This window comes from Schistocerca piceifrons, chromosome 6 (genome assembly GCF_021461385.2).
Source record: "Schistocerca piceifrons isolate TAMUIC-IGC-003096 chromosome 6, iqSchPice1.1, whole genome shotgun sequence".
Taxonomy (NCBI): domain Eukaryota; kingdom Metazoa; phylum Arthropoda; class Insecta; order Orthoptera; family Acrididae; genus Schistocerca; species Schistocerca piceifrons.
In genome coordinates this window covers 23,869,438-23,893,514 of record NC_060143.1, presented here as the reverse complement: position 1 = coordinate 23,893,514, position 24,077 = coordinate 23,869,438, and the positions used below count along the sequence as shown (strand labels likewise).

General features: G+C 40.6%; 1 protein-coding gene across 2 annotated transcripts in view; it reads left to right on the top strand.

Annotated features, from left to right (window-relative positions):
• Positions 1 to 24,077, top strand: part of LOC124802693 (muscle-specific protein 300 kDa) — a 601,574-nt gene that overhangs the window by 256,093 nt on the left and 321,404 nt on the right. For both annotated transcript variants that reach the window (XM_047263634.1, XM_047263633.1), the window contains exons 30-33: positions 1,582 to 1,831; positions 10,476 to 10,835; positions 20,996 to 21,277; positions 22,526 to 23,947. In XM_047263634.1, the coding sequence (XP_047119590.1) occupies positions 1,582 to 1,831; positions 10,476 to 10,835; positions 20,996 to 21,277; positions 22,526 to 23,947 (2,314 nt within the window). The remainder of the gene's footprint in view (positions 1 to 1,581; positions 1,832 to 10,475; positions 10,836 to 20,995; positions 21,278 to 22,525; positions 23,948 to 24,077) is intronic.

Genomic DNA, 24,077 nt, shown 5'->3' with positions numbered 1-24,077 from the left:
TGTGTGTGGGGGGGGGGGGGGAGGGGGGGCTGTGTGTGCAAACTTGCATTTATAGCAATTGTAGACTCAGAGAAAGTATTTGACAACGTTAACTGGAATACACTGAAATTCTGGAGGTCATGGGGGTAAAATACAGCGAAAGGCTATTTAGAACTTGCACAGAACCCAGATGACAGTTGTAAGAGTCGAGGAGTGTGGAAGGGAAGGAGTGGTTGAGAAGGGAGTGAGACAGGTTGTAGCCTATCCCTGATGTTATTCAATCTGTACACTGAGCAAGCAGTAAAGGAAACCAAAGGTAAATTTGGAGTAGGAATTGAAGTCCAGGGAGATGGAATAAAAGCTTTGAGGTTTGTCAATGACACTGTAATTCTGTCAGAGACAGCAAAGAACTTGGAAGAGCAGTTGTATGGAATGGATAGCGCTTTGAAAGGAAAATATAAAATGAACATTGACAAAAGCAAAATAAGGACAATGGAATGTAGTCGAATTAAATCAGGTGATGCTAACGGAATTAGATTAGGAAACAAGACATTTAAAGTAGTAAATGAGTTTTGTTAGGCAGCAAAATAACTGATGATGGCTGAAGAGGAGAAGGTATAAAATGTAAACTGGCAGTGGAAGAATAGTATTTCAGAACAAGAGAAATTTATTAACATCGTATATAGATTTAAGGGTTAGGAAGTCTTTCTTGAATTTTTATAGAGTGTAGCGATGTATAGAGGTGAAACATGGATGATGGGTGGTTTAGACAAGAAGAGAAGCTTTTGAAAGTGGTGCTACCAAAGAATGCTGAAGATTAGGTGGGTAGATCACATAACTAATTGAGGAGATTCTGAACAGAAATGGGGGGGGGGGGGGGGGGGGGGAACAAAATTTCTGGAACAACTTGACGAGAAGAAGGGATTGGGTGCCAAGACACATTCTGCGACATCAAGGGATCACCAGTTTAGCATGGGGGGTGGGGAGTCTGGTGGTAAAAATTGTAGAGGGAGACCAAGAGATGAAACAGTAAACAGATTCAGAAGAATGTAACATGCAGTACTTGTTTGGAGATTTGGATATGAAGAGACTTGCACAGGATAGAATAGCAAGGCACTAACTGTGGTAGTTTAATTTTGAACATTTTCTACTTTTTCAACTTTTGTCTCACTTGCAAGATAGTTTCATTTATCTCCAAGGTGTTGTCGACCACCATAGAGTTATCTACGTACTCCTAATATCTAACGTGTACACTCATGAAGACCATAAAAATGTACATATGTATTTATAGATTCTGTCATGCAGCAATGCAAACTGAAACTGAAATTCAGGAACATTCTTAGCATGATGAGCATTCTAGAGCTGTAGAGCATATTGATTCTAGATGATATTGGGAGGCAAGCAGAGCTAGATGCCTACTATGGCTAGTAGTGACATACCTCTTTCCTTAGTGAAAGTGCTTTTTATTGTTTAATTTCTCATGAATTTTCTTTTAGATTAGAACTACTAGAGTGAAATATATTACATAGTTAAGTGCACCATTTCCTGCACAGTGTATACATATATCACTGATTTCTGTTACATCTTAATTGGACATTGCAGACAAGAACTCCAGGGTAGGATGTCAGACTTCATGCACTGGATAAATGACTTGGAAGCTGGAGCATCTCAGGTTGAGGAAGTCAGTCCTACCAAAATAGAATCCAGCCTGCAGACAGTCCATGCTCTGCTCCAAGAACATTCAGACAGACAACCTACATTTAATTCTCTATATTCTGAGGTCAAGAAGCTGCCAGAAAGTGAAGCAACAGCAGTGAGTGAGACATACTCGCAACTTAGTACAAAATATCAGGTGAGCTTTGCATGAGAAATTTTAGTTCCTCATATTCTACCTTAATTTTTTCCTTTTTCTCAAAATCGGAGCAATAACAAAGTTTTTGTTTGTTTGCCTATTTTCATAGTATTCACTTGTGATGGGTTTTGCTACTTTATTCTCTGTTTTCTTCATTATGTGTGACTGTAACTGTGTATTTTAATATAAGTGCTGGAACAAAGCCCAGTTACAGTTTCTGTGAAATTTTTTGTTTTGCCCAGCTATTTTTAAAATCTCGCATGCATCATCTGGGACAACACTAAGCCATAAATCATAACCTGTCATAGACCCATTCTTTGACATAATAACAGAGCTTGATCTGGTTATTCTTATCATTTAAAGATAGTGGAGTCATTAACTATTGTCTCTAGGCTTAGTCAGAAGTTTTGCCCCACTTAATGTCTTTCACACTTGGCCAAATGCTATGTGTGTGAAGGAGAATGTGATATCAAACCATGGTTTGAGTTTGAACTCCAGTTCACCTTTCCAAAAGTGTCTGGTTGAGTCATTTCTGAGGTAGGAAAAATGGAAGGGCAAAACACCTGCCATAGATCCATGCCTACTGTAGCATTATAATTGAATTTTTTTTAAATTGTCCAATGTTGTTCATCATTATACTGTGTAATGTTCTGCAATTGCCTGTAGTAGCTGTTTGTTTAATGGATATGTGATCCAATTACTCAAACAAATGTGATTGAGTAATATTATTATTATTTTGTTGTTATTGTTATTCTTTTGTCAGAAACATCATTTTATACAGTTAAATATTACAGTAAAGCACAAAATGTATATTACTATGCTTTTCACCAATACTATACAACACTGAAGGTGTACTACATTGCCTAAAATAGTTTGTCTTCAGTCCGAGATGCAGAATAAGTTGACTATTGGAGCATACATGTCATGGTTTGCCGTTTGTCGTACTTGCACTTGGTGTTATCAAAAGTGATGTAGCACCATCATTATTTTGGCCTTGAACCTGTCCACTCCTATTCTGTCTAATCCAGTTTTCATTGGAATTAGATGGTAAGCATTCCATAACTTTCATCTGTCCTTGTGTGTTGAGAAACTTGGGTTTCCACAACTGTGATTTCTTTCTTTTTCCATTCCAGGTGATCAGGTAGTTTTTGTGATGTTCACATGAGCCTTTCTTAAAGTCTAGTCAATGAACTGAAGGCACATGCCTCCCTTTAGTGAATAAAGTACTTACATTAAGAGAATGGGACATTTATGGTAGCCAAGTGCCTTGTTATCAACACGTAGACAACTGCATCATTATCCTAAGGCTGCAGAGGCCTCATTCCGTTAAGGAAACCATTTACTAATTTTTATGCTCCTTATTCACAGACATTTCTTTGTAAATACTACATGGAACTTTCTGGGCAAGTTGATGCAACCTGTCACTTCAAGTAGGCTTCAAACAGTCTCTCTCTAGCCTGCAGTATTGGTGAAGGCCAAAAAATTTTTTTTTTTTTTGGCATAAGATGATGAGTACCAAATTTGGCTGCTGTATTTTTCAACAGAGTAGTAGAGGACCATTGCTGAGGTACGGATAATCTATGATGGACTGTCCACTGTGATACAGCCAATTATCACAGCAAGTTGTTTTGTGTGAAGACCATCAGTTTGCAATTAATGTAGTGCTTCTCAAGACTGAGGGCCTGTCAAGTGTTATTATTCTCAGATATGTTGGCAGCTGCTATGTAGGAACAGTGACTAATAAACAAGGGATGATGGTTTTGGGTAGAGAGATACTAAAGGAAGCATATGTCAGCTATGTTGAGAACCAGCTGAAACTACTATAATTGAAAAAGGCCCCAGGGCCTGATCAAGTTCCTATCAGATTATATACAAAATATGCAGCAGAGTTAGCTTCTGTTTGAACCGTAATGTAATATAATACCCTCAAACAAAAGACTTTGCCTAATAATTTGAAGAAACCACAGGTCACATACATCTTTAAGAAGGGTGGCAGAAGGGAGCCACAAAGCTACTGTCTAATATCCTTGACATCTATCTGGTGTAGAATCTTAGAACATTTTCTGAGCTCATACATAATGTGATATCATGAACAGAACAGGTTCATCACTGCGATTATCTTGAATGGAGAGTTATCAACAGATGCAGAAGTAACTCCAAGCATGCCCAGGGAAAGTGTGTTGGAATCTTTACTGTGCATGTTGTATATTAATGACCTGGCAACCAATGTTAATAGTAATCCCTGAGTTTTCTAATACAATGGAGTTATCTGCAACTGGGAAAAAGCTCCCCAAAACATCACTAAGATCATAAGATTTCAAAGCAGTGGAAAGATTGGCAGCTTGCTATAAATGTTCAGAAATATAAAATTATGCATGTAACAAAATGGGAAAACATTGTATCGTATGACTACAATATAAGTGATACATATTAGGAATCAGTCAATTCATACAAATACCAGGATGTAAAAAATTGTGAGGAATGTGAACTGGAATGATTACATAGGCTCAGTCAAAGGTAAATCAGGTGGCAGATTAAAGTTCATTCATAGGATACTGGTTAATGGAATCAATTTGTAAGGGAGATTTCCCCATAAACTATTTGTGATACATACTATAACATAGTTCAAGTTTGGGAGACCCACACCAAATAAACAAACACTGTATATTGAAGTATACATTCAAGGGCAACAGAATGGTCACAAATTTGTATGATCCATGGGTTAGCTGTGCAACTTTAAAATATGTGACAAAGCTAACGATCCAATTGATGATCCTGCCAAATGTGGGGGTGCACAGTGTTATCTGCTTTTTAAATGCATAAAAAGTTTGACTCATCAAAATTTATAGAGAGATAACTAAAGTTTATGGTAATGTGACAACTGGAGCATCAGTTTGGTAGTGGTGTATCATCTTCAATGGCGGATGAAAAAATGTTCATGATGAAGATCACTCGGGATGGCCCACAGTGGTGACTGAAGGACTCAAAGCAAGGACTGAAACAAATATTGAAGAAGATAGGCATTTCACAATTAGTGAACTGCAGTGACCTGTTGTCAGATGCTTTAACAATTTCACTGTGTCATTAAAAACAAGCGATGTGGAATGCTAACTAGTAGAGTCATCCTCCTTCATGAAAATACACATTCACATACAGCAGGAGTGACGCAGAACTTGCTTCGCCAATTTGAGTGGAAAATGTTTCAGCATCTGCCTGATGATCACTTATTCCCCAAATTGAAAATTTTTTTTGAGTGTACTGTGCTATGGAAGTGATCATGAACTTAAGAAGTCATTAATCAGTGGTTCAACAACTTGGCAGCAACTGAGTGTGCAGAAGGCATAGAAAAGCTTGTAAAACTGTATGACAAGTGCCTAAAGTTAAACAGTGACTATGTAGAAAAGTAGCTTGGGTATCAAATTGTATGTGGAATACACTTATGTTTGATTATACCAAATAAAAATTTATGGAGAAAAAAATGTTCTTTAGTTTCTGAATGACCATCATTACATTGTACAGTGGGGAGTATCCTCTGCCATGCACTTCACAGTGGTTTGCATAGTATGGGTATGGATTTAGATGAAACATATTCTGATATTGATGGTATTTGGTTTGTGGGGTGCTCAACTAAATGGTTACCAGTGTCATACAAATGCCCAGTCTTTTCACTGTCCAGTCTCACCACTTTCCCGAATGATGATATTGACAGTATGCTTGTTCGCCCACTGCTTGAATACTGCTCAGCAGTGTGGGATCCGTACCAGATAGGGTTGATAGAAGAGATAGAGAAGGTCCAACGGAGAGCAGCACGCTTCGTTACAGGATCATTTAGTAATCGCGAAAGCGTTATGGAGATGATAGATAAACTCCAGTGGAAGACTCTGCAGGAGAGACGCTCAGTAGCTCGGTACAGGCTTTTGTGGAAGTTTTGAGAACATACCTTCACCGAAGAGTCAAGCAGGATATTGCTCCCTCCTACGTATATCTCGCGAAGAGACCATGAGGATAAAATCAAAGCCCACACAGAAGCATACCGACAATCCTTCTTTCCATGAACAATACGAGACTCGAATAGAAGGGAGAACTGATAGAGGTACTCAAGGTACCCTCTGCCACACACCGTCAGGTGGCTTGGGGAGTATGGATGTAGATGTAGACGTAGATGTAGATGATAAAATGATGAGGTCAACACAAATATCCAGTCCTCAGGTGGAGAAAATCCCTGACCTGACAGGGAGTCGAACCCAGGATCCCAAGATCCAGAGGCAGCAACTGTAGCCACTATACCATGAGCTGCGGACAAATGTATTCTGAGATTGTTCCTTTCTTCCTGGTTTCTTCTTCAGTTTTCGAGAAATCTGTGCTTATGTATTGCCTTGCCATTCAGGAGTAACTGATGAATGGTCCAGTTTGCACTGAATTAACAATGGTCTTTGTTGGGTTATTATTGAAAGGCTTTACTAGTCTCCATGCTTTGTAATGTCTCTTTTGTAATATAGGCCTTCAATTGTCCTGATCCAGTGATCTAATTTTGCTGCACTTAAGTTTGAAGTGAGATAATTTGCAGCTTTCATAGTTTCTTCAAACAGGGATTTATATTCCCTAAGCTAGATAGTTATATTTGAGGTGCGGTGTGGGATGATGACCATCACCCTAACATTACAGGCATTCTGGAGCAATATTCCACAGCTGCGGTGATATGTAATAAGATTATGGTGTTGGATCTGTGATGGATACTGCAGCATCCAACATCCAAAATGCAACTAGGCCAGTCATATATACTGAAAGTATATCTCCTGTGGAAGATGACACTCTGGAGTCTCAGGGCTGCAAACATTATTCATTTGGGCTGTGTAATTAATATTGGGCTATAGATGGGTTTCACACATTGTGTGTTATGATTTTACAGTTGGATAATAGATTAGGTTTATATCCCCCTCACTATTTCCCACCTTTGAAGTATGCTGGCAGATTGGTCTTCTGTATGTGTGTAAGTAGTTTTACTTCTGCCCATTCCTGCTGCACAATAGCAGTCATGCCATAAGGGTTATAACTCCAGATACTACTGTTGCAGTTGGAATCACTGATGATTGTCTACATGTGCTGATTCTGGGAATTTGAAGGTTTCTTAGTCATAAATTGAGTCCTTAGTGATTTACTTAAAGATTGTAGGAACTTCAATGGTATTATCTTCTGTGAAGGCTGAGGATAGAATATGGTCATCAGGATGAATGAAGATGGTACTTCCGTATGTATGGCAAAGTCTCTCAATAACTAGCAGCATTACATTTATTTTTGATTGATGCATTTTATTCCTTTCATGTTTCTGCTATGTACACTGATCAGCCAGAACATTGTGACCACTTATCTAATAGCTGGTATGTTCACCATTGGTACAGATAACAGTGGTGATGCATAGTGGCATGGAAGCAGCGAGGCCTTGGTAGGTCACTAGAGGGCGTTAGCACCACATCTACACACACACAAACAGGTCATCTAATTCCCGTAAATTCTGGGGAGGGGGTAATGAGCTCTAATACCACGTTCAGTGTCATCCCAAATTGCTACGCCAAGAAGAAATGCAGATGATAAACGGGTATTCATTGACAAATATATTATACTAGAACTGACATGTGATTACATTTTCACACAATTTGGGTGCATAGATCCTGAGAAATCAGTACCCAGAACAACCACCTCTGATCGTAGTAACGGCCTTCATACGCCTGGGCATTGAGTCAAACAGAGCTTGGATGCCGTGTACAGGTACAGCTGCCCATGCAGCTTCAACACGATACCACAGTTCATCAAGAGTAGTGACTGGAGTATTGAGACGAGCCAGTTGCTCGGCCGCCATTGACCAGACGTTTTCAATTGGTGGGAGATCTGGAGAATGTACTGGCCAGGGCAACAGTCGAATATTTTCTGTATCCAGAAAGGCCCGTACAGGACCTGCAACATGCGGTCGTGCATTATCCTGCTGAAATGTAGGGTTTCGCAGGGATCGAATGAAGGTTAGAGCCACGGGTCGTAACACATCTGAATGTAACGTCCACTGTTCAAAGTGCCATCAATGCGAACAAGTGGTGACAGAGACGTGTAACCAAGGGCACCCCATACCATCATGCCGGGTGATACGCCAGTATGGCGATGGCGAATACACGCTTCCAATGTGTGTTCACCGCTATGTCCACAAACACGGATGCGACCATCATGATGCTGTAAACAGAACCTGGATTCATCTGAAAAAATGATGTTTTGCATTTGTGCACCCAGGATCATCATTGAGTATACCATCGCAGGCACTCCTGTCTGTGATGCAGCTTCAAGGGTAACCGCAGCCGTGGTCTCCGAGCTGATAGTCCATGCTGCTGCAAACGTCGACAAACTGTTCGTGCAGATGGTTGTTGTCTTGCAAACGTCCCCATCTGTTGATTCAGGGATCGAAATGTTGCTGCACGATCCGTTACAGCCATGCGGGTAAGATGCCTGTCATCTCGACTGCTAGTGATACGAAGCCATTGGGATCCAGCACAGTGTTCCGTATTACCCTCCTGAACCCAACAATTCCATATTCTGCTAACAGTCTTTGGATCTCAACCAACGCGAGCAGCAATGTCGCAATACGATAAACCGCAATCGTGATAGGCTACAATCCAACCTTTATCAAAGTCAGAAACATGATGGTACGCATTTCTCCACCTTACACGAGGCATCACAACAACGTTTCACAAGGCAATGCCGGTCAACTGCTGTTTGTGTATGAGAAATCGGTTGGAAACTTTCCTCATGTCAGCACGTTGTAGGTGTCACCACCGGCGCCAACCTTGTGTGAATGCTCTGAAAAGCTAATCATTTGCATATCACAGCATCTTCTTCGTGTCGGTTAAATTTTGTGTCTGTAGCATGTCATCTCCATGTTGTAGCAATTTTAATGGCCAGTAGTGTATGCTCAATTGGGCTCAGATCTGACCAGTTGGGGAGCCAGCACATAAATTGGAACTCGCTAGTGTTCTTCAAATGACTCCATCACATTCCTGGCATTGTGACATGGTGCATTATCTTGTTGAAAAATGCCACTGCAGTTGGGAAATATGGTTGTCAAGAAGGAATGTATGTAGTCTGCCACCAGTTTACAATACTCCTTGGCAGTCATGGTGCCTTACATTAGCTCTACTCGACCCATGGATGCCGATGTGAATGTTCCCCAGAGCATAATGGAGCCACCACCAGACTGTCTCCATCCTGCAGTACAGGTGTCAAGTAGCTGTTCCCTTGGATGATGACTGATTCGCACCCTCCCATTGGCATGATGAAGAAGGTATCGATAATGTCTGGTGCTGATGGTTATGTGCCCATTTCTCTCATAGTTGCCGATGTCATTGTGTTAACATTGGCAAATGCATTGGTCATCAGCTGCGGAGGCCCATCGTTAGGAGTGTTTGATGCACAATTTGTTCAGACACACTTGTATGCTGCCCAGCATTAAAGTCTGTTGTTAGTTCCACCAGAGTGCGCTGTCTGTCCTGTTTTACCAATCTGCCTAGCCTACGACCTCCAACATCTGTAATGAAGGTTGACCGCCCAATCACATGATGTCTGGACATGGTTTAACCTTCGCTTTGTCACATACTCACCACAGTGCTCCTTGAACACCCGACAAGTCGTGCAGTTTCTGAAGTGCTCATGCCAAGCCTCTTGGCCATCACCATCTGCCGTCGGTCAAACTCAGATAGATCACATGCCTTCCCTATTTTACACACGAACAGCACACTCTCTCATACTACATGCACTGTGCATGTTTCTGAGTGGGGTTCATTCCCTGCCAGGTGTTGATGCTATTGCCCGGATGGATTTACATCAATAGTAGGTCGGTGGTCATAATGGTCTGGCTGATAAGTATATATATAATGTGGCACTTGCGTGGACTGTTTAAGTCTTATATCAGTTTCTGTCCGGCCAGTGGGAATGTCTTCTATGTTGACAGTGATTACTGTAATCTATGGCCCTGAAAAAGCCTCAGATATCAGTGTTCATTGTGGCAGACATGCAAAATATTTCAGCAACATTCAGAGTCGTCCTCACGCCTGCCCAAATAGCTACACACATTAGCACGCTTCCTCCAGGTTTCAGGATAGTTAGCCTGATTTCGTATCAAAGCCACATAGTGGATTAACAGCAATGGCTGGTGGACCAGCCAGCCTGCATGTAGTTTTTCAGCATTTCACACATCCACTTGGGTGAATACCAGGCTGGTACCCACACCCTGCCTCAGATAGACATTATGTAAACATTTAGAAAACATTCTTACACTTTAACATGGGATTCACTCTTAGACAGAAGCAGAAGAAGAAGAAGCAGAAGCAATGTAAGTTTTATTAAGTGAGCATTTTTGTCCTTTCAACAAATTTACTGAAGACAATTCTCTGTTTATTGTCAAAATATTGTGTACCTAGGCCACAACGATATAGGTATTCATCAGAGAGGTTCCATGTATTAGTCTGTTATATAAGTCAATAGGTAATACTGTCCAAAAGGAAAAATTTGAGAATTCATTCATAGCTGTAAATCCATTTTATTACTGTTAAGTATTCAGTTATATCTCAGTGATAAATTTCATTTAATTGTATTACTGTGACTGCAGGAATTGTCAGAACGTCTTCAGCAAAAGCGAGGCGTGCTTGAGCAGTGGTCAGATTTGACAAGCTGGGCAAATGAGGCAGGTGAGCAGCTCAGTCATATACAATTCCAGCTAGAAAGTGAAGTAAGTAGTGGGAAAAAGCGTGGTTCAGCAGAGAAGATCGAACAGCTAGCAACTGAACTTGAACCACTGCATTCCAAAATTAAATACTGGGCACAACAAGCACAAGAACTGGACTTAAAAACTCAACAAAGTGGGACTATAGTGCAAGGCCCATCAGCAGAAAAGCATGTTGCTGCACTAAGAGAGCAGCTGGAGCTCATTGAGAGACAACTTGAAGATGCTCGAAATTCAATGCGGCAGGTGAGTTCTTGATTTTTACTTTCATTGCCCCATCTTTTTTTTTCAAAAAGTAATTGCTACTAGTGACCTTTGTTGTTACATGAGGAAATAATAGTGGTTACCTGTGCACTTCCTTTAATACCTTTCCAGACATTTAATTGGCCGAATCATTGTTTCATGATGATTAGCCTTTATTCCCATGATAAAATCTTATTAAATAATATTAAATAAACAAGACTACAAGTGTCAGAAGTACTAAGTTGACTTATTAATCTTTATTTTTAAAAAATATGTTCTCCCATACACAAATATTTTATGATGACATAGCAGGTAATCCTTTACTCCCACAGATCTACAGCTAATGTTATTGAAAAGTTACAGTGTCTCTGGGACCAACACTTTTCATGTTCAACTCATAAATGGTGTGCAAGGAGCAGGTCTGTTGGTGTGTCTCTGTAAGACCTCAGATAGTCATTTCGCAAGACATGTATGGGTAGGAATAATATATTGCCTGACTTCTCATTTTATACATTCTGGGAAAACTTCTCTATGACCAACAATACCTCCCTTGCAGAGTCTGCCACCCAAGTTGATTGAGTATCTCCATCATGTTTACGTGCTTCCTAAATGAACCAGTGATGAAACATATTGATCCTCTTTGGATCTCCTCTGTGTCTTCTGTTAATCCTAACTGATAAATTTCCCAGATTGATGAGCATTATGTAAGAATTAATCAAAAAAGGGTTTTTTAAGGTACCTCTTTTGTTGATGGATTACATTTCCACACGATTCTTCCAGTTAATCTCTCTCTGGCACCTACTTTTTCTACAACTAGTTTTATTGACTACTGCTTCACAGTAAATTTATTCCCCCATGAAGTTTGTTGTAAATAATCCCGGCATTGAAGAAGAAGCAATGATGTACACAATTACAATACCAGAAGAAAAAATGACTTTCATTACTCCACATTAAGGTTGTCTTTAGCACAAAAGAGGGTGCAGAATGTTGGAACCAAAATTTGTGATCACTTACTGAGTGATATAAAATGTCTGACAGACAACAAAGTAAAATTTGAAGGAAAAAAAAAACCTGAAATGGTTTCTCTGTGACATCTTCTATGATGTGAAAGAATTTCTGTCATTATAATGTGTAAAAGGTGATGGGCTCAAAAAAACAACACCAACTTGTAAATGGTCCACATGTAGCCATATTTACAAAATAATTTGTGATGTGAATATAAAATTGCTCATTACACATCATTAAAATTTTTTTATACAAATGATCCATGGAACATGAAGCTAACTAACATGTCTAACCAGGGTTGCCTTTCCTTTGCTGAATGATTTTAGTTGATTTTCTATTCTGTGATCACTTACTGTAACATCTAATGATGGAAAATTCAGGGAGGAATAACAAATAAAGATAGATTGCTACTCACCACTTAGAGGAGGCGTTGAGCTGCAAGGCACATTTAAAAGTGCCCGGATGTGACAGGGACCCTGTGTTTGTGGAGGGGACGGGGACGGGGGGGGGGGGGGGGGGGGAGAGAGAGAGAGAGAGAGAGAGAGAGAGAGAGAGAGAGAGAGAGAGAGAGAGAGAGAGAGAGAGAGAGAGAGAGATAATTACATAGCTTATTAAACAGTCTACTTTAAAATGTGCCTGTCTGCTGCTAAACGCGTCCTCTTTGCGGCTAGTAACAAGCATTTGTAACTTGTGTTGTTATCTCAGTATCTGTCATTTTCACATTTGTTTGATTGAAACAGAGAATCATGTTACTGTCTCTCTCAGTGAAACAATTTCAGAGGGGTGAATTCAGTATTTCCTCTTTGTATATTTATCTTCCATTCTGGTGACAATTTGATCACTGAGTGACTGTTGTTTTTGTTGTTGTTGTGGTTTTCAGTCCAGAGATGGGTTTGATGCAGCTTCTTCATCTCCAAGTACCTACTGCAACCTACATCCTTCTGAATGTGCTTAGTGTATTCATCCCTTGGTCTCCCTTTACGATTTTTACCCTCCACGCTGCTCTCCAGCACTAAATTGGTGATCCCTTGATGCCTCAGAACATGTCCTACCAACCAATCCCTTCTTCTAGTCAAGTTGTGCCACAAATTTCTCTCCTCCCCAACTATATTCAGTACCTCCTCATTAGTTACATGATCTACATCTAATCTTCAGTATTCTTCTGTAGCACCACATTTCAAAAGCTTCTATTCTCTTCTTACCTAAACTATTTATTGTCCATGTTTCACTTCCATACATGGCAAAACTCCATACAAATACTTCCAGAAAAGACTTCCTGACACTTAAATCTATACTTGATGTTAACAAAGTTCTTCAGAAAAGCTTTCCTTGCCGTTGCCAGTCTACATTTTATATCCTCATCATCAGTTATTTTGCTCCCCAAATAGCAAAACTCATCTACTACCTTAAGTGTCTCATTTTCTAACCTAATTCCCTCAGCATCACCTGATTAAATTTGACTACATTCTGTTATCCTCGTTTTGCTTTTGTTGATGTTCATCTTATATCCTCATTTGCTGTCTCTGACAGACTTACAATGTCATCGGCAAACTTCAAAGTTTTTATTTCTTCTCTGTGCATTTTAATTTCCACTCCAACTTTTTCTTTTGTTTCCTTTACTGCTTGCTCAATATATAGGCTACAATGCTGTCTCACTTTCTTCCCAGCCACTGCTTCCCTCTCATGCCCCTCGACTCTTATAACTGCCATCTGGTTTCTGTACAAATTGTAAATAGCCTTTTGCTCCCTGTATTTGACCCCTGCCACCTTCAGAATTTGAAGGAGAGTATTCCAGTCAACATTGTCAAAAGCTTTCTCCAAGTCTACAGGTGCGAGAAATGTAGGTTTGCCTTTGCTTAATCTATCTTCTAAGATAAGTTGTAGGGTCAGTATTGCCTCACATGTTCCAACATTTTTATGGAATCCAAACTGATCGTACCCAAGGTCGGCTGCTACCAGTTTTTCCATTCATCTGTAAAGAATTCTTGTTAATATTTTGGAGCTGTGACTTATTAAACTGATAGGTAATTTTCACATATGTCAACACCTGCTTTCTTTGGGATTGGAATTATTATATTATTCTTGGAATCTGAGCTAATTTCGCCTGTCTCATACATCTTGCTAACCAGATGGTAGAGTTTTGTCAAGGCTGGCTCTCCCAAGGCTATCAGTAGTTATAATGGTATGCAGTCTACTCCTGGGGCCTTGTTTCTACTTAGGTCTTTCAGTGCTTTGTCAAACTCTTCATGCAGTATCATATCTCCCATTTCATCTTCATCTACATCCTCTTCCGTTTCCATAATATTGTCCTCAAGAACATTGCCCTTGTATAGACCCTCTATATACTCCTTCCACCTTTCAGCTTTCCCTTTTTTGCTTAGAACTGGTTCTCCATCTGAGCTCTTGATATTCATACAGGTGGTTCTCTTTTCTCCGAAGGTCTCTTTAATTTTCCTGTAGGCAGTATCTCTCTTACCCCTAGTGATATATGCCTCTACATCCTTACATTTATCCTCTAGGCATCCCTGCTTAGCGATTTTGCACTTCCTGTTGGACTCATTTTTGAGGCGTTTGTATTCCTTTTTGCCTGCTTCATTTACTGCATTTTTAAATTTTCTTCTTTCTTCGATTAAATTCAATATTTCTTCTGTTACCCAAGGATTTCTGCTAGCCCTCGCCTTTTTACCTATTTGATCCTCTGCTGCCTTCACTATTTCATCTCTCAAAGCTACCCATTCTTCTTCTATTGTACTTCTTTCCCCCATTCTTGTCAATCATTCCCTAATGCTCTCTCTGACACTCTCTACAACCTTTGGTTCTTTCAGTTTATCCAGGTCCCATCTTCTGAAATTCTCACCTTTTTGCAGTTTCTTAAGTTTTAATCTACAGTTCATAACCAATAGATTGTAGTCAGAGTCCACATCTGCTCCTGGGAATGTCTTACAATTTAGAACCTGGGTCCTAAATCTCTGTCTTACCATTCCATTATATAATCTATCTGAAACCTTCCAGTGTCTCCAGGCCTCTTCCATGTATACAACCTTCTTTCAAGATTCTTGAACCATGTGTTAGCTGTGATTAAGTTATGCTTTGTGCAAAATTCTACCAAGTGGCTTCCTCTTTCATTCCTTACCCCCATTTCATATTCACCTACTACTTTTCCTTCTCTTCCTTTTCCTACTATCGAATTCCAGTCCCCCATGACTATTAAATTTTTGTCTCCCTTCACTATCTGAATAATTTCTTTTACCTCATCATACCATTTTTCAGTGTCTTCGTCATCTGTGGAGCTAGTTTGCATATAAACTTCACTACTGTGGTAGGTGTGGGCTTCGTGTCTATCTTGGCCACAATAATGTGTTACTATGCTGTTCATAGTAGCTTACCGCACTCCAATTTTTTTATTCATTATTAAACCTAGTACCGCATTACCTCTATTTGATTTTGTATTTATAACCCTGTATTCACCTGACCAGAAGTCTTGTTCCTCCTGCCACCGAACCTTGCTAATTCCCACTATAACAAGGCTTAACCTATCCATTTCCCTTTTTAAATTTTCTAACCTACCTGCCCGATTAAGGGATCTGGCATTCCATGCTCCAATCTGCAGAACACCTGTTTTATTTCTCCTGATAACAACGTCCTCTGGAGTAGTCCCTGCCCAGAGATCCGAATGGGGGACTATTTTACCTCCGGAATATTTTACTCAACAGGACTCCATCTTCATTTAACCATACTGTAAAGCTGCATGCCCTTGGAAAAAATTACGGCTCTAGTTTCCCCCTTGCTTTCAGCTGTTCGCAGTTCCAGCACAGCAAGGCTGTTTTGGATAACGTTACAAGGACAGATCAGTCAATCATCCAGACTGTTGCCCCTGCAACTACTGAAAAGGCTGCTGTCCCTCTTCAGGAACCACATGTTTGTCTTGCCTCTCAGCAGATTCCCCTCCGTTGTGGTTGCACCTATGATACGGCTATCTGTATTGCTGAGGCACGAATGCCACCCCACTAACAACAAGGTCCATGGTTCATAGGTATACAAATGTGAGATATGGTTATCTGAAGTTCTGATGACAAATAGAAATTTGATTGGTCAAACAACTTTCTGTGTGATAACTCTATGTTCACATAATCTTAAACTATGATTAATAAGGTTTAAAAATGCAGTCATAACCAATTCTTGCTTTCTCTTGCTATTACAGCTGCTAAATGTCTAACATTTTTCAGAGTCAAAAAATTGACATTACAGCCTTTCCATCCAAACACTGTAATCCTGCGGACAGCGCCAACACACAAGCAATCTCACACAGGAACAACTAATGAGAAGTAATTTGAATGGTAGAGATTTGTACTACCTGCAAGCTCTTTCTTGGATTATTTACATGTTACAGTTTGAACATTTGAGCATTAAATCCATCATTCAGCAACCATCTATTTGTTGACTTAAATAGACATGTGAACTGCTGATGTTCTTGAGTGACTATATAGGCGATTTTTGTGTGTTTACTTACTTTACTGAACCAGGAGGCAAAATTTTACTTTCTGGTTCATTAACACTTCTTGCATTACCCCCTTTTGCACAGTTTAACTTCATTCAGCTTTAGTTTGTCAACAAGGCTTCAACTTGAATGAGATTTTCACTCTGCAGCGGAGTGTGCGCTGATATGAAACTTCCTGGCAGATTAAAACTGTGTGCCCGACCGAGACTCGAACTCGGGACCTTTGCCTTTCGCGGGCAAGTGCTCTACCATCTGAGCTACCGAAGCACGACTCACGCCCGGTACTCACAGCTTTAATTCTGCCAGTATCTCGTCTCCTACCTTCCAAACTTTACAGAAGCTCTCCTGCGAACCTTGCAGAACTAGCACTCCTGAAAGAAAGGATATAGCGGAGACATGGCTTAGCCACAGCCTGGGGGATGTTTCCAGAATGAGATTTTCACTCTGCAGCGGAGTGTGCGCTGATATGAAACTTCCTGGCAGATTAAAACTGTGTGCCCGACCGAGACTCGAACTCGGGACCTTTGCCTTTCGCGGGCAAGTGCTCTACCATCTGAGCTACCGAAGCACGACTCACGCCCGGTACTCACAGCTTTAATTCTGCCAGTATCTCGTCTCCTACCTTCCAAACTTTACAGAAGCTCTCCTGCGAAGGTTCGCAGGAGAGCTTCTGTAAAGTTTGGAAGGTAGGAGACGAGATACTGGCAGAATTAAAGCTGTGAGTACCGGGCGTGAGTCGTGCTTCGGTAGCTCAGATGGTAGAGCACTTGCCCGCGAAAGGCAAAGGTCCCGAGTTCGAGTCTCGGTCGGGCACACAGTTTTAATCTGCCAGGAAGTTTCAGGCTTCAACTTGATTTACATTTGTGATGAAGCTCTTTTTTCTTTCATAGCAACTTTCTAACACAGCTATTGAATCATGGCAAATCTTTCCTATTACTCACCATGTTGCTCAGCACATTCATGACTAAAATGCAGCATGCAGCATTTTTAAAATGTATACATTGATGTTCAACATTTTCAGCCTCAGAGACGAATGTTCGATGTTGACTGTACATGTAAAATGCCATCTGTTTCTCGTTACAGTTGCTAAGCCTAAATATTTTTGTACATTTCTTAACATTCCTTTTCACAGTTGTAGTAATTGATGCTTAACAGCCTTTGTGGTCACCGTTTCTCTTCCTCGTGACAACTGAAATGAATAACTGAGACTTTTCCTCACTTGGATAACTAGGAACACGCAAGTCAGTTCTCTACCTTTTTTTCCCAAAATAATGTAGAAGTATCATCTTTGACATTTTCTTCACCCAGATTATTTCATGTTCAAAATCCATAATAAACCTTGTATAGATTCTAGAGCTTTTATGCCACCACTATTGGCATGTAGCTTATGAGAAGATTTCATTGCTATTCACGTCTTGTTTTACGCTATTTTCCACTCTTCATACTACACTCCTGGAAATGGAAAAAAAGAACACATTGACACCGGTGTGTCAGACCCACCATACTTGCTCCGGACACTGCGAGAGGGCTGTACAAGCAATGATCACACGCACGGCACAGCGGACACACCGGGAACCGCGGTGTTGGCCGTCGAATGGCGCTAGCTGCGCAGCATTTGTGCACCGCCGCCGTCAGTGTCAGCCAGTTTGCCGTGGCATACGGAGCTCCATCACAGTCTTTAACACTGGTAGCATGCCGCGACAGCGTGGACGTGAACCGTATGTGCAGTTGACGGACTTTGAGCGAGGGCGTATAGTGGGCATGCGGGAGGCCGGGTGGACGTACCGCCAAATTGCTCAACACGTGGGGCGTGAGGTCTCCACAGTACATCGATGTTGTCGCCAGTGGTCGGCGGAAGGTGCACGTGCCCGTCGACCTGGGACCGGACCGCAGCGACGCACGGATGCACGCCAAGACCGTAGGATCCTACACAGTGCCGTAGGGGACCGCACCGCCACTTCCCAGCAAATTAGGGACACTGTTGCTCCTGGGGTATCGGCGAGGACCATTCGCAACCGTCTCCATGAAGCTGGGCTACGGTCCCGCACACCGTTAGGCCGTCTTCCGCTCACGCCCCAACATCGTGCAGCCCGCCTCCAGTGGTGTCGCGACAGGCGTGAATGGAGGGACGAATGGAGACGTGTCGTCTTCAGCGATGAGAGTCGCTTCTCCCTTGGTGCCAATGATGGTCGTATGCGTGTTTGGCGCCGTGCAGGTGAGCGCCACAATCAGGACTGCATATGGCCGAGGCACACAGGGCCAACACCCGGCATCATGGTGTGGGGAGTGATCTCCTACACTGGCCGTACACCACTGGTGATCGTCGAGGGGACACTGAATAGTGCACGGTACATCCAAACCGTCATCGAACCCATCATTCTACCATTCCCAGACCGGCAAGGGAAATTGCTGTTCCAACAGGACAATGCACGTCCGCATGTATCCCGTGCCACCCAACGTGCTCTAGAAGGTGTAAGTCAACTACCCTGGCCAGCAAGATCTCCGGATCTGTCCCCCCATTGAGCATGTTTGGGACTGGATGAAGCGTCGTCTCACGCGGTCTGCACGTCCAGCACGAACGCTGGTCCAACTGAGGCGCCAGGTGGAAATGGCATGGCAAGCCGTTCCACAGGACTACATCCAGCATCTCTACGATCGTCTCCATGGGATAATAGCAGCCTGCATTGCTGCGAAAGGTGGATATACACTGTACTAGTGCCGACATTGTGCATGCTCTGTTGCCTGTGTCTATGTGCCTGTGGTTCTGTCAGTGTGATCATGTGATGTATCTGACCCCAGGAATGTGTCAATAAAGTTTCCCCTTCCTGGGACAATGAATTCACGGTGTTCTTATTTCAATTTCCAGGAGTGTATGTTGGCATTATTATTGTTACTCAATTAAAGTAAATCTGAGGTAACGCCATGGTGTTTTCTTTCTGTCCTGAAAGCATGAATGCTCCTTTTCTATTTTATATGAATTAGCCTCCTCTTTCTCAGTATAGCATGTAATTGATCATAGGAACTGTAATATAGTACCTTTAACTAGAAAAACTCACAAGTACATGCTATTTTCCCTTTGTAGTACATGCCTGACCTATTAAGAGGAGGGCTAAAATGGTTTACCCAATCTGAGATTGTCACAGAATCATCTGAGCCTCTGGCTTAAGCCTTCCACTTAGCTGCCCTGCAATTGGTGCTGGGAAATGAAACCGCGGATTGTGAGTCATGCCTTCATCCCATGTAAAAGGATAGCTACCTTCACAAATTTAGTAGTTCACAATGTTCACTTAGAGTCATCTCTGTATCTGTTCCTTTATAGAAATTCTAGTTCACGCTTGCTTACTAATCACAGTGCACTGTCCCATAGATGTATGAACAGCCAGCCTTCTGCTGCTTTCCTTCATGGCTTTGTTTGGTCACTTGGTGTAGGACATCAGCAGTCATCACCTGTTTGGGTTAAGTTGAATTTAAAAACTGTGCGCCACAAAACTGACACGTACCATGCAATAATCAGAAATTTGTCGCAGTTAGAAAAGTATACGCTTTGAGCCTACAATTATAACTAGAACCAAAGAATTAAGCACTTGACCTCTGATTGGCAACACTTTAGCCCTGAAAAACACCCACAAATATATTTGCAGAATATATTTAGAGCCCATGAAATTCTTCTTTCTAGCTGTGCAGTGTAACTATTTAAACTTTGAAAGTAGTATGTTATTGATCTCATACCTGAACTAGTGAACTGGTTGTAAGTATTCCCTGAGGTTGTTTACTAAACAAACAGGTGGTATGTAGTGAGAGAATAAAGGGGATAATTAACATCCGGTGACTGCTAAGTTAGAAACATTGTCAGAGCCTTAAAGTCAAGCAATACAAGTGAGGAGTGAAGGAATAAGATAGCAAACAGATTAGGTGGAAAAGATATTGTAACATACATTGTGTGCATTGAGTCCAGAACTTGGTTGTAGGCAGGTGCCTGTCATCCTGATAAAATTTGGATAGACCATTACTTTTAGTTTAGAAAGGAAAGACCTCAAGTTACAATGTGTACAGGCATTTTTATGAAATACACTCAACAGCTGATTGTTTAGTATTTCTTGGAGAAAATTTTTCTCTCTTTTTATCATCTTTTTGTAATGACACAGTCATGTTAATTCTGACAGAGAAGAGGAAAAAAGAGGATGAAGGTAGTGAAAGGAAGAGAGTAGATGTAATTTATGATGTTAGGTGTGCAACTGAGCTAACGATTCAACGTTGGCTCTTCCATATGTGTGCTTGTCGGTCCTTCTGTGTTGTTGAAGTGATTCTTTAATTATTATTAAATCCTTCTCTTACTTTTCATGTTATTGTAGGTGTAAAAATATTTATCTTCACAGTTGATTGTGTCTTAATAAGTAGGAGTAACAATGTAACTAGAAGACTTAATGTTAATGAAATAAAATTATATATGAATATGAAAGCAAAAAACTGTATCAAATGGACATGTTTATGTGTATGTTAAACCTGACTTATCTATCTGTCATAGGTTTTCACATCATATTCTGACATTAGATACCTGTCCAACATGCTACTCTACTTACTTGTATGATAAATGTACTTGAATTCCTTATATTCAGCTTTTGATAGAAGTAGCTCTCTTTACTGCAACTGTTGCTTTTAGGTGGAGGAACGATGGTTGCAGTTCCAGCGCATGCAGCAAGAAGTATCCCAGGCATTGTTAGCATCACAGGAAAAGATACAGGAGGTGGCATTAGCCTGCCAGACTCCATCAAGACTAGCTGCAGCTGCACACACTTTTTCTGCGCTATTGGAAGAGCACAGGTTGCGCCAGTCTGTTCGCCAGAAACTAGCAGAGCAGGGACGAGCCCTTATGGAGGCAGACGTATCAGGTGCTGCCACTGTGCAGAATATATTGACTTCAGTTGACACAAACTTCGAGAAGGTAAAGACATTTTTTTTTTTTTTTTTTTTTCCTTCGTTAGAACAAGTTCTGCTTCATATATTTCGTTAATACTGTTTAGAACTGATTTAACAAGAAATTAGTTTCAATTATTGGCTGTAAATATGATGAAATCGGAATTAAGGGAAAACGGAATCAGGTACCTGTTGATGAAAATAAAAATTACGTGATTGTAATGCAAAAGTTCCATTAAGTATGATTACATCACATAGCACATTGATTTCCTTTAGAAAATATGAAAAAATCTTAGATTCATGTTAAGTCAAAAGTAGTAGAGTGTTTACAAAATACATGCAGTAGCTCTGCTTAGCCCAGGAACAAAATCATCAGAACCAACACTCAAGACCATATTTGAGAATGACTAAAGAAAAACAATGTATGGTATACTGTTACAGCCCATTTTATGAGAATAGAATAATGGCAGGACACATGGTATTAGCAAATTTGTTCATGGGAAGGTGGTTGTTTGCTCGATAAACAGGACAAAGCATGGTGGACTCCACCTCAGAGGTTGTGCAGGTACTGGATTTTTCTTATGTCACCGTGACAAAGATCTGCCAAGTTACCTTGATCCGGGACAACCCCTGCTACTAGGTTCAGCTGCTCTGGGCAACAACATGTTGTTGCCCCACATGTTAACCACTGCTCACTGCATGTCACAGGACAGAGTTTTTCAGGGAGAAGAGATGATACAAGCTACTGGTTGGGTTTTTGTATTCAGTTGTCCATATGGCTATATATCTGTCGAAGATCATGGGTTTCCTTTCTTGAACTATTAACTTTTGGGAAAATTTTTTTTAAATGGGTGATATGTTCTATTTATTGGTTTTAAATTTGTGTTTTGGGTATCCAGTGCTAATTATCCTACAGTTCTAGAAAAACATAACATATCATCCCAAAAAGCTTAATGTTCTGTTTTCATAATCTGCTAAACATAATAAACAAACTTTTTCTGCTGGCTTTGAAGAAAGGGGTAACCACAGTTGGAGTCTAGGAGAAAACTTAATAATTGCAAATAAAATTTTATGTCTGTAATATTGAACTTCTATTTTTATTACAATTTTACATTGCAGATGTTGTGAACCTCTGTTTGATGTATGCTGTCAGTTCTAGCACTCATAGTGCCTTAACATGGATCCATCTCAAATGACTTTAACCTAAACATAATACTTTTTATCACTGCTGAAAAAACATGAGTAGTATTCATTTCATCTCGGTTTTTTGTTTCAGGTAACTGAAATGCTGAAGGAACAAAAAACACTATTCACAGAAATGGACATTACATGGAAGCACTTTGGTGATGCAGCTGAAAAAGTGAAGAGTGGAATTTCGGAGGCACAGGCACTATGTGGAACAATACAGGAGGCCCCTGCTGACGTTACCCAAGCAGCTCTCGTCCATGAGAAGGCCAAGAAGGCACTGGACATCCTTAAGAAAGCTAAGATTTCTGTGGATACAATGGACAGTAAAGCACAGATATTAATGAGGCAAGCAGAAAATCTACCTGAATTTGACACAACAGGGCTTCAAAAAGAACTGAGTGCTCTACATTCTCAATGGCAAGAAGCTTATGATGCTGCAATGAAGAGAGTCCAGGATCTGGAAACACAGTTGATTATTTGGAAACAGATTGAAGACAGCAAGAATGAAGTTCTACATTGGCTTAGTGAAACAAGCGAAGCACTTTCCAGTGCATGTGAAAATCTGTCTGACAGTGAGAGTGGTCAAGCAAGACTAAATCGCTACAAAGATGAACTACCTACTTACTACAATTTGAAAGGCAGCATTGTTGCCAAGACATCTCAGCTTGTGAAACTTAATGATGGGAAGCCAATATCTACACTTGAATCACTAGTGAAACTGCTAGAAGAAGAATTTTCTGATGTGAAAAACATTGCTGATAAACTTGAAGACATTGCTTGCAAATTTTTAGAGCAAGAGAAGGATGTTCGTGCGGAGATTAAAAAGGCTAGTGATAACATTACAAGGATCAGAGAAGCGATTATAAAATGTGACGACCTCACAGGAGAAAACTCAAAGATACTTGAAAGGCTCCAAAAATGTCAGACTTTGAAGAAAGAACTGTCCACTTTTAGCAAAGATCTTGAAAAACTTGATAATAAAATTGATGAAATGAAAGTAAGCTATCCTTCTTTTGCAGATTCAAGTCTTCCTAAGGAATTAAGTGGTTTGCAAAAAAGATATGATGGTGTTTCTTCACACACTAACAAAATAGAAACAACACTGCTGACATTTTTAAAGAAGCACCATACAGAACGTTTTGCAGCTCTGCAGCGTGTTGTGGCAACTCACCGGGAGAAGCTTGGATGGTGTGCTCCTGAGGCTGGTAGTGATCGCTATAATTTAGAAGTGAAAGCTGCCTCTCTTCGTGATGTAGAAGCTGGTTTAATTGACTGTGACAACAAGAAAGAAGAACTTGACCAATCACTTCAGCTTTTGGAGAAGGTGGAAACACCACAGCGTATTTCGGAGATGAAAGAAGAATGTCAGCAACTTGTTGATGATGTTAATTCCCTTAAAGAGCACTATTCAACTATTAAGCAACTCCTTGAGTACAACATTGATCTTTGGCAGAAATATGAACTTATGTCAGAAAATGTAGCCTCTTGGCTCAGGGAAACTGAGGGCAAGGTGTGTATTTTTGAACAGCTTAGTATTTAAAGTTTAAAGTTTTTGAAGTATAGAAATTAGTATGGATGTATGCAATTAATGCTGATTATATTAAGTAGATCACTCATCATAATTGTTGACTTGTCGCAAG